Consider the following 15,490-nt stretch of genomic DNA (forward strand, 5'->3'; position numbering starts at 1 on the left):
AATGTTTTATTATAGTCTACAGAACGCTTACTTGTTTTATTTCTTAAATAACCACAGAATGGCATTGGAGATCTGCACTAACAAAAATGACAGTTGGAAAACGGAAGGAACTAAAACTTGCATTATTGAACTTTCCCCAAACTCATTGCGCTTGATCATTCTCAAATTTATTTAGTAGTGTTCTATATTTCTACAACGACTACTGTCTCATTACTGAAGAAATGTGAAATCATATGCAGGTTTTAAAAGATCCAAACACAGTAAACAGCATCGTTATTGACCATAATCTTTAAATACCCAATGCTTGTGCACAGAAATGCAAAATTAGTGAAGGAGGGAAAAACAATTTAAGCAAACATCTTTGCATAAGCTGCCTTCTCTTTTTCCTTCTGGTTCTTTATCTTCTGCTTAATTTTCTGTACTTCCATTTGGATAGCTGTGAAAATTTTAAAAATCATGTTAATTTGTTTTATGCTTGCTTGAGTATACAAGTTTTCACACCATCTTCAAAAGTAACAAACCGAGAAAGAACCCTCTCCTCCTTTAAACTATATGCACTGTAATTTTCCTTACGCACACAGGGAGCTCTGACTCTCGAAAGCACCTGGAAATCTTAGTTGGTCTTTAAGATGCTACTGGACCCTGAATTTTGTCCAGCAATCATTAGAAATCAGAAACATTGATCAAAAAGCTGAAGGAGCATTGAATTTACCCCAGTTCTGCCAAACTAAAAATCTTCACATGAATAAACACATCCTGGCTTAAATGCCAGAGAAGCACTTGCAGTCTTCAGCAAACGTGGACTAGCTTATCAGCAAAGCTACCTTGCCCATACTGCTAGGAAGAAGCCATCCAGAGCCTTTACCTTTGTCTTGGGGAGCTATGCTTTGAGCCTGCTGGAGGTTAGCCTGTGAAGGGAAAAAAGGAACAGACTTAGGCAAAGTTTACCCACGTCTTACCAGATAAAGTTTAAGCAAAAAGAAGTATTATTTACCAATGCCTGATCATAGTCTCTTGTTGCTTCCAAAGCTTGAGCCCTTCTGTAAAGTGCTTTGGTATTTGTAGGATCGAGGGCCAGAACCTGTACAATGAAGCGTTATGTGCAATATTACTCAGAAGATTCAGTAAAGTAAAAACAGCTGCAGTAGTACGACCTTCAGGATCTCTCTAAGACAGCTCGTGTACTTAATCAAACTGGGTTTTCCCTTATCAATCCAATCTGAATTGCTATTGCTAGTAGATACTTTCTGTTTCTGGATTCTAGCACACACAATTGTCTGTTATTTCTGTTTCTATGCTACTGTGGAGTATAAACATGACTACTTGCTATGCTGTGATTGATTTCAATATAAGCCTGAAATGGGTTGTGTGACTGACAATTACAGCTATGCAAATGACCTATTTCTAGCTACTGTAAGGCTTTTGTGATATGAATCACTCAAGGGCCACATTCAGCTATCAGCACAAGCATAGTTTGCTGGCATGCTTTGTGGTATGTGTACATCATAGCAAACTAGAGTTAGACTGAAGCCTTCCTAAACCAGGAAGGATGCTTTCAATTACACTTTGTAAGAGAGGAGACGGGAGGGATGCTAGAGTTTTGATATGTCCGAATGTGACCATACAGTGCTTATCTGAAAATATTTCACACCTGCCACAACACATTTAAATCCACTTACCATGTGTGTTGGCCCAATCATATGAAGCCTTAGCACATCAACAGTCCAAACATGCACCACTGTTATGCTTACTGCTACAGATGGTCAGGTCAATAAACATGACAGGTAAATTTAAAAATAATGGGCTCAACATTTTACTTATGGTCCACACTATATATAAATCAGGCCTCAGAGTGAAACTTCCTCAGAATCTTATTGTGGGGTAGGAAGAACAAATGTGGCCCTAGACACACATCTATACAATAAGAGTGGTGATGTGAAAAGCTATTGAAACAGATGCTTTTATTTCCCATTTTATAGCAATTTTCTGGTTAAAAAAAGAACCATGTACCTTAGCACAGTTATCAATCGCATCTTGCCACTCTCCTAGTTTCAGTTTGCACGCAGCAATGTTTAAATAGCAGGTCAAAGCAGCAGCATTCAGCTTTGCTGTATCTTCCTTCCCTGCCCCAATAAGAGAAGCTTCTATGTATCTGTACAAAGTAAGATTGCTGAATTAGTTTTATAGCATTACTATGTGTAATCTAACTTGCACTACTGAGGGCTATACTGCCAGACCAAGAAAGAGCGGAATTTTCATCCAAGCAACAGACATATAATTTAGAAAGTAGAAAAAGGGGGTCTTTCCATGCTTTGTGCAATTTATCTCTAATAATCAGAAAACTTTGCTGAAAAAGGTAAACATTATCTGTACAGTTACAAGACATGAAAATCAGAAAAGCATGGATTTGTTCACAAAGAGCCCTTCTGAAAACCCCAAATTTAACTAAATAGTATCACTGGACAGAAGGAGAAAAGTCAAATAAGTTATTTAGAACATTAACAGTTACCTTAAAGACTTGCTGTATTTCTTCAGTGCCATTGCCCAGTTCTGGGATTTGAAGAATGTGTTTCCTATATTTTTTATATCTTCTGCTACAGATACAATCTGGTTAATCTGCAAAATAAATAGGCACTCAAATACATACTTTGCTATTTGAGAAGCTGTGCAAGTTTTCCTCCTAAGCCAGCTTGGCAGTAACAACAACGTTCGATTTATATACTGCCCTTCAGGACAACTTAAGGTAGAACTTAAGAGTACATGTGTAGGCCAATCACGTTGCTTTTTTTAACCAAATACTATTTCATTTTAAGATATATTATTCCAATTAGAATACTAAAAGTTTATATAAATACTGTCTTGGGTTGAACCAGGCAAGTGAATAAACTGAACATACAATGCTCCTCTGTGCTTTTTCTTCTCCATGGAAAGGACGGACTCATGGGCTTCCCGTGGCAACCTGTATGTGTGCTCTCAGTAAAGAGGAACATGATTCCTGTGTACCATCTTCTCAAAAGATAAATTTTGTGTGAACCAATGTCTGTGCATACTTATCTGCGTACACACAGGCTCCACAACCCCCGTTATGGTTTTGAACAGTGGAAGGATGACATGAATGCATCGTAAGCACACTGGTTCGTTCAAGAAAAACGCTTGATATACAGGGTAGGTGAATCCCAGACACTTTAAAATGGCCAGCGTTTGTTAAATGCTCACCAATTACAGGTATTGCAATGCTACTGGAGGACAACGAAAGGGACTGGGTAAAGAATCCTGCTAGACTGGCTGAAATAGTTCTTTAAACCACCACAAACTGGAAATGGTGGTGTTAAGGGTATCAACATTTATACTGCTTTTGTGGATCACAACACAGTTACACCTAGTCTAATATTCTGTCTTCAGCAGGAACCAGTTAAGATAGCTTAGGAGAGCTAAGGAAGCTCCCGAGCAGTAAATGTTGGAGGTGCTACCCTCGATGAGTTTGAATAAATTCTTAATGAAAAAGACTTTTGTTTTCCCTGAAACAGTTGTCCGGATGCAATGGAAACTAAACAGCAGAAATAAGGCGAATCCAACTTAATTATAATTCTGAAAAATCTCACAGTATTTCCCTAGGCATGTCACTAGCGATGCGTATATATGGGGAGTGCAGTTTTGACATCTTTTAAGGGTAACGCATGAAACAGAGCTATGATGCCTACTTCCTTAAAGTCCACATCAGAATCTTCAGGGAAGTCGGGGTGAGTGTCTCCAGAGCCATCCACTGGAGAAGTTCTCCAGTCATCTCCTTCCTTCAGCTCTCCACATTCTGCAATAATGCACAACTGGGGAAAAAAAGTATAAAATACAGCTTTTATTTGTTAAAACATACCGCTTCCTCTCAACTTTTAGCTAATCTCCTTTCCTATAGATTTCAGTTTAGGAAGTGCTGTCATGAGACTGCGTCTAGTACATATCAACTCACAAGGGCACACATCCACATGTACCATTATAAGGCTACAAATTTATACCTGAGCAAAACCTCAGCCCAGTGTAGCCAATTACCCACCTCCATAACAAATGTCTGTCCTCTTCTATTGTTCAGTGGTTAGGTAAGGGTGTCTACAGTTTGCAATGTGACTATTCTTTTATAGCCTTTCAGTGAGAAGGAAAAACTGATCTTCTTGGTGGGGGTCCAGCTTACCTGAACAGGTTCTTCCCCTTTCACGTCAACATCTTCTAGAAGCTTTACTACACCCGTGCCTTTGATCACCTGACCAAAGACTACATGTTTCCCATCCAGATGAGGAGTTGGCACAGTTGTGATAAAGAACTGAGAACCATTTGTATTCTGTCCTGCATTTGCCATGCTGAGCAATCCCGGCTGATCATGCTGTAGAAGATGACACCAATGTTACGGGGAGAAAATAACTCTGCAAGAATCAGAGAGAACTTCCCAAGATGTTGCTTCTTTTTGCTCAGCAGGATTGTTTTAAAGATACAAGGATTTATACTTAATGCATTTCATATGAAAAATAAAGCAGTAATCATGAGGTGTCCGTTCAGAGGTTGCAGAACCTGTTCCTTATTAACATAGCAGTTTTTATATAAAAACTTAAGTTAGGAGGAGATGTACAAGGAGACGGGGTTTGAAACATTCCCCTCTCCTAAGAAAGGAGGTGAAACCTAACAAATACCATTTCTGTACAACCATACTTCAGCTATCTTAGCACTTACAGGTAAAATCTGCAAGAAGTAAATTTTATTGCGATAAATATTTGCATTTTGAATTATGCTATCAAATTAATTAATTACCTTGTAATGGAAGTTTTCATCTTCAAATTTTTCTCCATATATACTTTCTCCACCTGTTCCATTTTGATTTGAGAAGTCTCCTCCCTGGATCATAAATTTCTTAATAACTAAGTATCAAAGACAAAAAGAAAATTGATGGCACCGAGTCGGACTACATCCTCGAGTGTCACTTTGTGAAAAGAATTATAAATCTTTTATTACCAAAATACGCTTGAAGCTAATTTCTTACCTGTGATGTGGGTTTTCCGGAAAAAAACTTCAATTGGAGAATTCCAAATGTCCTGAATACAGCTTGATATGACTCAGCATGCTTATTTTGACTTATATTTAGTAAACAAAGCTTCTCCTTATACTGTTGAAAACTGTTGACAAAGATGTGTGCCTAATGTGCCACGGACGTGGCTGTCCACCTATCTATTTCCCCAGAATTTAACAGTGCGATCATAAGAAGAGTTATACCCGTCTAAGCCCACTGACTTCTGTGGACATAAAAGGATGTAACTCTCCTAAAGATGGTACCTCAGTAGCACTCACATTACCTGATAGTTCTGTATCAGATTGCTGATTACAACAACCCTTCCACCATGTGAGAGGAGACATGAACGTAAGTATTTGATTCTATTACCGATTATTTTTGTACGTTTTTATGGTTGTATTCCCTCCTCCATTTATAAAATCAATAAATGTACATGTACTCTCTTACACTATTCTTATGGATGATAACTTGGAAACATGAACTATAAGCTTGAAACCACCAGAGTTGCCTGATACTGTATTGGCAATGGCATCCATTCATTGTTATTTGTTATTTGTTATTGTTAATGAATATTTAAAAATGGAAAGATTTCTGCAGAAAAGGGAAGCAATGGAAAATTTTCTGCCCCAAATCTGTTTCTTATAGTTATGAGATGCTAGCATACATTCCCCCCAAACACTTAAAGAGTGTACACATTGAACTAAATCAGCTTTTCTATTAAGATCGATTGCAGCAGATTTAAATGACAAATACATTCTACTGTGATCTCTGTAAAAAATAAAGAGAGCTTGGTTTCTCTCCTCCCTTTAGCATACCCACATGGGCAGTTTAGCAGAGCAGCTCCCTGCACCGCCGAAGTAAACCGGCATAACTGGATGGAAATATAGGAGATATATATGGACCTCCACTTCTCTGGACTTACCCAGTATGATGCGTATACATGCCAAGAGCAAGGAAAGAAAAAACGTGGCTCTAGGCTTCATTAATATCATGTAGGCAAGATCTTTAAGTTGTTTTTTTCCCCATTTCTAAGGTAATTTAGGGACAATGTCCCCCAAAGTTAACAGTGATGTCTGCACTGGACAGACTGACGTCACAAAAATTAAACTAACAGAGTTTGGGATAGCCAGGAAGAAGAGGGGGTAGCCAGCTGGAAGAACAGATGTGAGAGAACCAGAGCCATAAGGTGGTGATGCGGGAGGGTTCCCCACACATTCCGCACATTTTCATTCATACACAGACCCTGAAAAATACCTCTGTAGTTCTACGATGGAAAAAGCACTCACTCCCTTTAAAATATTTTATCATGAACAGACTCAGCAAATGGAAAAAAACAAAGACAATATGAACTTACTCCTATGGAAAGGGCATCCTTTAAAATGAAGAGGCTTTCCAGTTGTGGGTCCAGTACCTTTCTCTCCAGTACACAATGCACGGAAATTCTCAGCAGTTTTAGGTACAATATCGGCAAATAATTCCAATACAATTCGACCAACTGGAACGAGAGAAGCGTAAAACCTTATCTTATTTGTAGTCTGTCATTTATTAAACATCCTCAGGGTAGTACACACTACTATGTATCCTAGCACTTCACTGAGCAAAGTTTGGAGCCTTCTTCCAACGTAAGTAGCTCTTCCTCCAACAGAAGATCCACTTAAGTTAGAGGAAGACCCCTTACAGGCTACAGATTTTTTTTCATTGCATACTCAGCAAAAGATGGAAGAATAAGGGAGTGAATTCCTTGCTGAAAATCACCACCACTTCACAGACATGCGAAGTTTTGAATATGGAATTTCCACGTTACCACTTGATGCTCTAACGTAGTTCCTGCACCAGTTTGACCAATGCAGCTTTCCAGTATGTCCCTAAATAATGATGAAATGCCAACAGTTCCACAGAGGCAGGTGTAGTTTAATAAGAGGTGACGGCACTGACACCTTACACAGTTAAAGCTTTCTGTTTATAATAAGTTCTGTTGGAACTGTTGCTATGCTTAGAACGTATCCTGTAGGAAAATTCAGTAAATACAGTTCAGTATTCCTAAACTATACCCTTATTTCCCCTCAGCAAACATGCAATGCAAATTCCCGGCAATGCTTCTAAGCCTTTTACATTTGCAAGTGCTACTCTGACCAGAACCAAAGTGCTGATTATTGATGACTGTCACTTACATGGCGCCATACAGCCTCTTGGAAATAAGCTATTGCTAATTATACCTCTTATTAAGGGCAAAGTTGCAGTCAGCCATCTCTTTATATAGAAAGAGGTAGACCAGAATCACACACATATTAAAGGTGAACAAAAATTGGCCTGATTGTTCACGTTGTGGTTTAGCATTCCCAGGAGCCCAGAAAGACAAAGAAAGGATGCCTTTATTTTTATCCTGTGGCAATACATGCAACCAGGACGATCTGACCTAATAGGATAACTAGTTAAATGAACAAATAATGTGATGCGGTAGGGGTATTTTTACTTGCTTTGTACAACCGGGTTGTAGCATGCGATGCTGGGCGGAAAGGCGAGGTTTAACCTTTCCTCATTACAGCCTGCCTTAAAGCCCAGCAGGTTCCAGTCTGCCGCATGCTTGGCAGCCGGTTTACACGTTACACAGAATAAAGGGCAGGGCTTTCTTCCTTGGACTGAACCCCTTTGGACTGCAGACAGGATCGCTCTTTTTTAAAATCCCGCACGCAGAAATGGAACAGGGCATGCAAAAGGCGAGGCGGGACGTTTCTCCTGAGCGCCAGGTTTTGTTTTTAACGGGGCAATATACGACTCTGCCAACTGCAGCCTAAAGTGGGGCAGTTCTAGCGAAGTTCCCCATTCAAATAAAGCTCCCCGTCAGAACCGGCTAACGATGGCCCTTAAAAACGGCGGCGGCGGGGGAGCTCTGTGACCACGCGCGCCTCCGCCCCGCGCGCATTTGCAGGAGGCACACACGCGCGCTTCGGCTTTAGCAACGACGCCAGAGCGGCGCCTGCATGAGGGCAGCCAGATTTAAAAGGGACGTTTAGCCGCACACGTTCCAAATACAGCTGAAGAGTTGTTACTCATGCGTGTAAGAAAAGGAATCATGCAGGTAGTAAGAGTCCCACGTGCATCCATGGTAACATGCGTACAAGACACTCCTCCGCACGCGGTCCCCAGTGCTGGAGAGCTCTGCAGGGGGATGCCATGGGCGAAGGGTCGTTTCCTCCCTCCCCGTCCCGCCCCACCCCAGCGTCCGTGCAACCCGAGAGCTCGCGGTCCTGCTGCAGCCGGCAGGCGACCGGGGAGCCTCCCGCGGGGGCGCTCGGCTTCGCTTAGCGCCCCCGACCGCGCGCGCCCTTCCCACCCGCACCTCGCTCGCCCCCCACGTCCACATCGAGGAAGACCCGCGGGTTGTTCGGGGAGGAGGGTTTGGCCAGCGGAGTGGCGTGAGACATGCCGGCCGCTGCCCACGGACGGACGCACGCCGCAGAGCGCCCCTGCCTCGCCTCGGCCTTCCGCTGCGCGCTCCGCCTGCCTGGCTCCGCCCTCGCGGCGCGCTCCGCTCCACCCCGCCCCGCAGCCGACAGGGAAGGTTCGCGGCGCGCGAGTGCACGTGCTTGTGCGCGCGCCCAGAGACCTGAGGAAAGCTGCTGGGGTTGACTCTGGCGGAAGCGCGCGCGGCGGGGAAGCCGCGGAGAAAGGGTCTCGGCTGGGCGGGGCGGCAACTCTGCAGGCCAGCGACTGCATGCCGACAACGCAGTGTGTGGACACCTGACCACACCAGCTACCTCATCTCAGGCTCCTTTGCTTGTTGGTCTTCCAACGTTATATATTCCATCAAGTGTCAGCGACGCCCTGCCGTTCTCTGTATGGGACCAGCAGGTCTGTCCCTTCGCAAAAGAATGAATGGACAGAAATTTGCAATAAAAAATGACAGCATTCAAAACGCAGCGGGAGACCGTTTCACCCTGCCAGGACGTTCCACCGCCTACCTCAAAGTCGCAGTTCTCAAGCAGACAAACGTCGAAGGAAAATCGCAAGTCCAGCTTGCTGACATTGAGTTTATTTGCAAATTCGGAACAATGGAACCCCCTCCTCCCCGGCTTAATAGGGACGTTGGATTCTTTTCTCACTACAGATGCTGATTTTCTGCTTTTCACACCCCAACTTGACCAAGCTAATTACAGTATTACTATACCTTCCACCCTTACTTTAAATACCCCTCCCTCCTTGCTTGGTGAAGCCCAACACACGTCAACTTCCACATGTGTCTGACAAAGCGAGTGTTGACTCAAAAGCTCACCCCCTAGAAATCTTGATGGTTAGCTGTGTTTGTCTGTAGCAGTGGAAAAGAGCAAGAGTCCAGTAGCACCTATAAGCCTAACAAAATTTGTGATAGGGGATGATGAGTTTTTGTGAGTCACGGCTTCAGTGATCGCGTGAAGTGAAGTGCGACTCACGAAAGCTCATCCCCTACCACAAAATTTGTTAGTCTTACAGGTGCCACTGACCCCTGGCAATCTAGTCGGTCTGCAGGGTGTTATTGGACGCCATTCTCGCTGTTCAGCAAGAGGAGACAGTGATCCCTTCCCAGCAGGCCCACCTTTAGCAGGGGATTGGGCAGCCAGGGGCCTAGGGCAACTTTTTCGCCTGAGCGAAGCGGGCCCCTGCCTTTTCTGCACAACGCCTCCACTCACGTGGATAGGCACAAGCTGCGTGTCGGCTTCACGATGGACGTTTGCAAAGGAGACGCGTAAACCGGAGCCTTGGCGAGGGGGGCCCTGATGGCTCATTTTGGCCTCTGACCTGCTCACCTCGGCCCCGGGACGTCTGCTGCAGAGCCCAGGCCTGGCGGGGTTGCACTTGTGCTTTGGGCTCGCGGGGGCTGGAGCCTGCGGCGTCCCCGGGCGGTCTGTGCTGGCCCCGGTCCGGCTGAGGCACAAGCTCCGCTTCCACGGCCTGCGGAGCGCGCCGCTGGGGGGCGCCGCGCCTGCGGCTGGGCAGAGGCGCTCAGCGGGTCCAGTCATATGACCGGCTGGCGGCGCCTCCATTGCTGCTGCTGCTGCGTGCCTGGGAACCCGCGGAGGCGCTGCCTGTTGGCCCCTCCGGGCGGCCGGCTGCGGCGGCCACGGATGCTGCTCCGGACTGACTGGGCGGCTGGCGCGCGTCCGGCTCCCGCTTCCCTGCGGCAGGCAGGCGGGCGGCACCAGCATGGCTCCGACTCTGCTCCAGAAGCTCTTCAGCAAAAGGGGCGGCGGCGGCAACAGCTCGGGCTCTCCCCCTTGCAGCGCGCCCAGGGAAGGGCCGACGATCAGGTGAGCGACGCGTGCCTCCCCCGGAGTCAGCCGCGCCTTCGGAAGTCCCGCTGGAAGCCGGACGCCGATGCAGCCGCCCGGGGCATCCCTTGGCCGGGCGCCGCGTGGGGAAAGTGGCCGAGCTTTGTTGCTCATCGACGTGGAGGGCGGGAGACTCCCGCCGCAGGTCCCTGCCGGCAGCCTTTGGGTCGGACTCGGCCGGGTGGGGCTGGGCTGATAAAAATGGCCCGGAGAGGTGAAGGCGGGGTGCACGTGTTCAGCATCTCCTTCGTACCGGCCTCCCCTCTGGCCAAAGGCTGGCGGCTCTGGGCCGGTCTGGACTCCCGGGCCCCCCTGGCTTTAGGGATTTCTCCTCGCGGCTTAGCCTGGCTTCGCCAGTCCGGAGCTTCCAGTGTGAAGGCTCTCCTTCGGGCCTCGACCCAGAGCTGGGTCCAAATCCGTCTCCATGAAGCTCACTTTTCTTTGCATGGGTTTTTCTTGCAGGGACAGGACAAAAATTAGGCTGATTTGCAGTCCCAAGCTGGCACTTCGCGTTTTAAAACTTCGCATTTTAAAACGATTGTCTAGTTTTTGGAATAAGATTGCCTTTTTTTAAAGGGCAACACCTAAGAAATTTCCTAAAGATGTAGTTTGTGTTGCAACCGCTGGTGCTGTGATTATTAAAGAGATATATAAAATATAAAAGGACTTTAATGCTTCTTGCTGTTTAGAACTGTTGAAAATTGCAACTGCAGTAGTCCCTATAGTACCGTCTTCTGAACTCTTGGGTCTCCTGAATATGATATAGGTCAAATAATGCTGCTCTGTGCCCATCATAATATGAACTCTTAATATTCTTGAGTCTCTACCATGTTCCAGTAGTCTTCTGTGCACATGAAAAGAACCTAGACTATGCATACATATCTGTGTTGTTGAAGTGTGCACAGCATTTCTTGGATGTTAGGAATATAGAGACCAGATATGGTCTGAGATGGGTGCAACATTAGAAGTGGAAAGTTAGTTTGTAGTTTGCATCAGAATCACACCTTGCGCCCTTTCAAGTCTGTACTCCAGAAGTATTGTTCTGCTGGCGAGTCCCCCCAAATGCAAGCAACAGGGTTACAAAGAGATCTTGAGGGGAAGCACAGAGAACACAGCCAAACAAACAGAAGTGTAGCCCGGCACTAAAGTCAAGGGATTCCACACAGACGCTCAGAATGGCATTTATAACTCTGCAAGTCAGAGAGGTGCCAACTAGTGTGACTGCAGAAATGCACTGCTGGTTGTCTTAATTGGCACAATAAGTTTTAGTTGCCCGTGGCTTTTGTATGGTAACTGAATGTTGATTAATAGATAAAAGGCATGGAATAGCTTCTGAATTGAGCGGTACAAAGGTAATTCTGAGTCCCGAGCTAAGTTATTCTGTGTCCGTTTTGAACATATTCAAATGAGCAAAAATTAATGTCCTTCCTATTGATTTGGGGGTGGGTGGGAATTTATTTCTCACTTTATTCAGAAAAAAAATTATGCTGCTTTCCCAGGGAACCTGCCAGAGGTGGCTTATAAAATATAGAGGTATTAATTATAATCCGGCTTGAGTAGACCCATTTGGCTAAGAGAATAATTTGTCAAGACACAGTGAAAGTGCATCTTCTTTTTTGCAGTTTCTAGGGGGTTCGAGGCTTAGCTTCTTCTGCAGTAATTCGTACCGCTGCTTACGTGTGGAGTGAAATGGAGGGGCTCCATCAGAGCGAAACCTGCTTTGTGCTTTAGCTGACTAATCAGATGGTTCAGAAATCTTGTCATTTTCATAACCTGTTCACTTGCATTGTGAGGGAAGCTGGTCAAGGCCGGTGTGTGGTGACATCACATGTATAGACAGCACACTTTCACATGACTTCCCACTCCATTCATTGTGACCATTTGGGTCTTGTGATTGGGTAATGTCTGGATCTTTTGCCAGATTCCTTTCTTTTGAAATGCTAAATGTGCTGTGGAGAGGAAGAAAAGAGGGGCTGGCTTTTTTGTTTTCTTTTTGCCTTATATCCCTACAACAAATAATTTCAAATAAGTTATTCCCTTTAATTTTAAATGGCCATTTTAAGGGGTTTAACTGGTATTTATATTGCACTTTTCTCCCGATGTTGTTTGCTAAGGATATGAGCAAATGCAATAAAGTTTATTATGATGAATTCCCTTTTTGTTTATGTGGAAGCCCTGTGCTTTTCTGGAGCTTTTCAGGATTTTCTGCATCAGTCACACAGATAAATTGCAGGCAGTACCTATACAGCTGCTTTTTCTGTGACATATTTGTGCAGGCTGTGAGCATTGCTGATGCTCACCATGTTTCTCAGTGCTCTGTTTCTAAGTAAGTGCTGGGACTTGAGCCAGTGGGGAAGCTCTTGGACCTAAACCCAGCTGAGTGTGAATTATATTACTCAGTAGTGTTCTACTCCACAAATTTGTGTAATTGCAAGAGCAGATCAGGTGCTGAAGTGTCCTGCATTATATTGTTCTTCTCTCCTGTGGACATGAGAACTTTCTGAGGTGCTTAGTGTGTCAAGAAGAGAAGGTGAAAGCCACTTTGAAAGTAACCAAACTGGGTCATTTGGCCTTGTGCTCCTTGTGGACTGTATGATTGGGATTTATAGCTGTCAAATGATGGGTTTTAGAAACTATTTTTAACCTCATCATAAGAAAACATGAGAGTTTGACTCTACAGTGCTTGGCTTTCCCACTTCTGATACATGGGCTTAAAGTCATTAGAGGTTTAGAAAATAGGTAAAATAGTACTATCTCTATAACTTCGTGGCAGCATTACAAGGGGAAGGTGAGAGGTTTGCTGTGAGGTGCGGTGTTTGTTGTGAGGCAGAACTTGAGGTATGGTGAGCTGAGCTCTGCTGCTTGTGTTGTGAAAATTAAGGAGGCTGGTGAACGTGCAGTTTAGTTTAGTAAATGAAATATTTAATTCCTGTATTTGAGAATTCAAGGTTCTTTAGTATCTTCTGCAGTGTACAGACTTTCTTCTGTTCTATGTTCTAATGAAATGTGCTTCAGTGTGAAGAGTCTGCCAAAGCAAGAGAACAGTTTTATTTTGTAGTTGCAGATACTTTGTTGAGATAGCACAAAATGAAAATTGGGTCTAGCTCTGCCTTTTTTTTTCTTTTTCTTTTTTAGCAAGCCTGGTCCCAGCCTGTATGATGTTTTGGTTTTGTCTTGTGTCCTAGGTGATGTATGTTGAGGGGAATAGGCAAGGCTAATGCTAGGTCTAGGTTCCAGTTATAAACCTTGCTGGTTGTATGGATGGGTCATGTATTGGTATATACCATAACTACATATGTATGTATAGTTATGTTTTAATTTGTAGCTGCCTTGGTGGTTCTGTGAGGGCATAAAGGCAGGGGAAAATATTTATAATAAATAAATAATACCAGAGACCTGAGTCAGAATATTGTCTGAAATGGAACATTTTCCAATTCTTTTCCTAAAAATGCATTGTTTCATAAAATAACAATGAATGGATGCAATTGCCAAGACAATATTAGTTTCAAAATCATAATTAATGTTTGTCAAATGAGATCCCTAGGAGTGTATATTTATGTTCTATTGATTTGTAAACCATGAGAGGATGGAAGGAATAAAATATAAGTACATATAATAATAATCCAATCAGATATCAAATTATGAATTCATCTGGTCGGTGGTGCAGGACAAATCAAGATTTGAAATTCTTGTTTGTATCTTTCTTCCTACATGAAGGACTATCATAATCATCAGTCTGCCATGTAATTAACCACTGGGCGTTGGAAAGTCCAGGAAAGTTTCTAATTCATAATTTTCTGGAAAGTCTGCATCATCAGTATTTCATTTATTTATTTCATTTAATAATAATAATAATTAATAATGACATTCAATTTATATACCGCCTTTCAGGACAACTTAATGCCCACTCAGAGTGGTTTTCAAAGTATGTCATTATTATCCCTACAACAAAACACCCTGTGATGTGGGTGGGGCTGAGAGAGCTCTGAGAGAGCTGTGACTAGCGCAGGGTCACCCAGCTGGCTTCAGGTGGAGGAGTGGGGAATCAAATCCAGCTCTTCAGATTAGAGTCCTGCGCTCTTAACCACTACACCAAACTGTACCCTTCCTTTGTCCCCAGTGGTGACCCAAGGAGGCTTACATTGTTCTCCTCTCCTCCATTTTTATCCTCACAACAATCTTGTGAGGTAGGTTAGGCTGAGTGTGTGTGACCAGCCCAGGGTCACTAGCATTCTTCCATCGGAAGGCCTGGCTCTTTCTGATTCTCGTCAGAACTCTCACCACTACAATACAAAGAAAACATCAGAAGGATAATAAATCAGAAGCTTTGCTAAACATCCACCACATTGTGTAAAATTGCAAGTAAATCTTAAGATCTGTTTTTGAAACACTCCAGGCTGTCAGAAGGTGCTTAATATGTATTCTTGACTTGGGGGCAGATACTGTCTTCCTATCTCAGTCAAATTGCTAGACAAGGGGAGGACTGGAATTTGTGCCTAAAGACTAGAATTCGTACCGTGTGTTAATTTTAACCAGATTTCTTTCCCTTGTTTTTCTTTACTTCATCACCACAAAGGAGGATGTTCGTTTCTCTATAGCAAGTAGATTATGCAACCAGTATAATAAACCTTATCAGTTACATCTGGCGTGTTAGCTCTCTTCCCTTTTTGAATCAGCCAGTCAAAAACGGGCTTGTTTTCTCCCACAACTTGTTTGGGGCTTTGCAGGTCGTATGCTGCTATGCTGCCTGTTTGAGGTTTTCTTATCTCCCAGGAATAGCTAGAAGGTAGTTGTTTATACACTACTTTGGTTGGTTTAAAAGGAGTGGGGGAATCTGTTGTTTTTATTATGAGAGCGCTGAAAATCGTTATTCTGAGCTTCTTCCTGGGTGGTTATGGAGTGTGGAGTCTGTGTTGGTGAAGTCCAAGCATTTTGTTATGCAGCTATGAACTACTGACCCCAGTGCAAAAATATTTGCAGAGCAGCTATTCTAGTTTTTCTGTAGAACAAGGGTGCCCGTATGGATTTCTACTCTGTTTTCTGTAAGCAAGGAAAACTCACAACTGTCTGCTACTAAAAAGAAGAAGTAAATATAAGTTAGTTTGTCCTTTGGAGGTCTTGTTTAGGAATTTAT

General features: G+C 43.8%; 2 protein-coding genes across 2 annotated transcripts in view; one reads left to right on the forward strand and one right to left on the reverse strand.

The window, feature by feature from the left end:
• Positions 1-3: 3 nt before the first annotated feature.
• PPID (peptidylprolyl isomerase D) lies at positions 4-8,545 on the reverse strand. Its single transcript, XM_054989611.1, has 10 exons — positions 8,391-8,545; positions 6,405-6,545; positions 4,795-4,901; positions 4,184-4,372; positions 3,702-3,824; positions 2,510-2,616; positions 2,011-2,152; positions 995-1,081; positions 866-908; positions 4-436 (listed from the first exon to the last, which is right to left on the reverse strand). Exons 1-10 carry the CDS (start codon positions 8,473-8,475, stop codon positions 348-350), a joined length of 1,113 nt encoding a protein of 370 aa, XP_054845586.1. The 5' UTR covers positions 8,476-8,545; the 3' UTR covers positions 4-347.
• Positions 8,546-10,085: 1,540 nt separating this feature from the next.
• Positions 10,086-15,490, forward strand: part of FNIP2 (folliculin interacting protein 2) — a 65,254-nt gene continuing 59,849 nt past the window's right edge. The window contains exon 1 of the mRNA XM_054989591.1: positions 10,086-10,335. Coding sequence (XP_054845566.1) covers positions 10,232-10,335 — 104 coding nt within the window. The 5' untranslated portion in view covers positions 10,086-10,231. The remainder of the gene's footprint in view (positions 10,336-15,490) is intronic.

Source organism: Eublepharis macularius, chromosome 10 (assembly GCF_028583425.1).
Source record: "Eublepharis macularius isolate TG4126 chromosome 10, MPM_Emac_v1.0, whole genome shotgun sequence".
Taxonomy (NCBI): domain Eukaryota; kingdom Metazoa; phylum Chordata; class Lepidosauria; order Squamata; family Eublepharidae; genus Eublepharis; species Eublepharis macularius.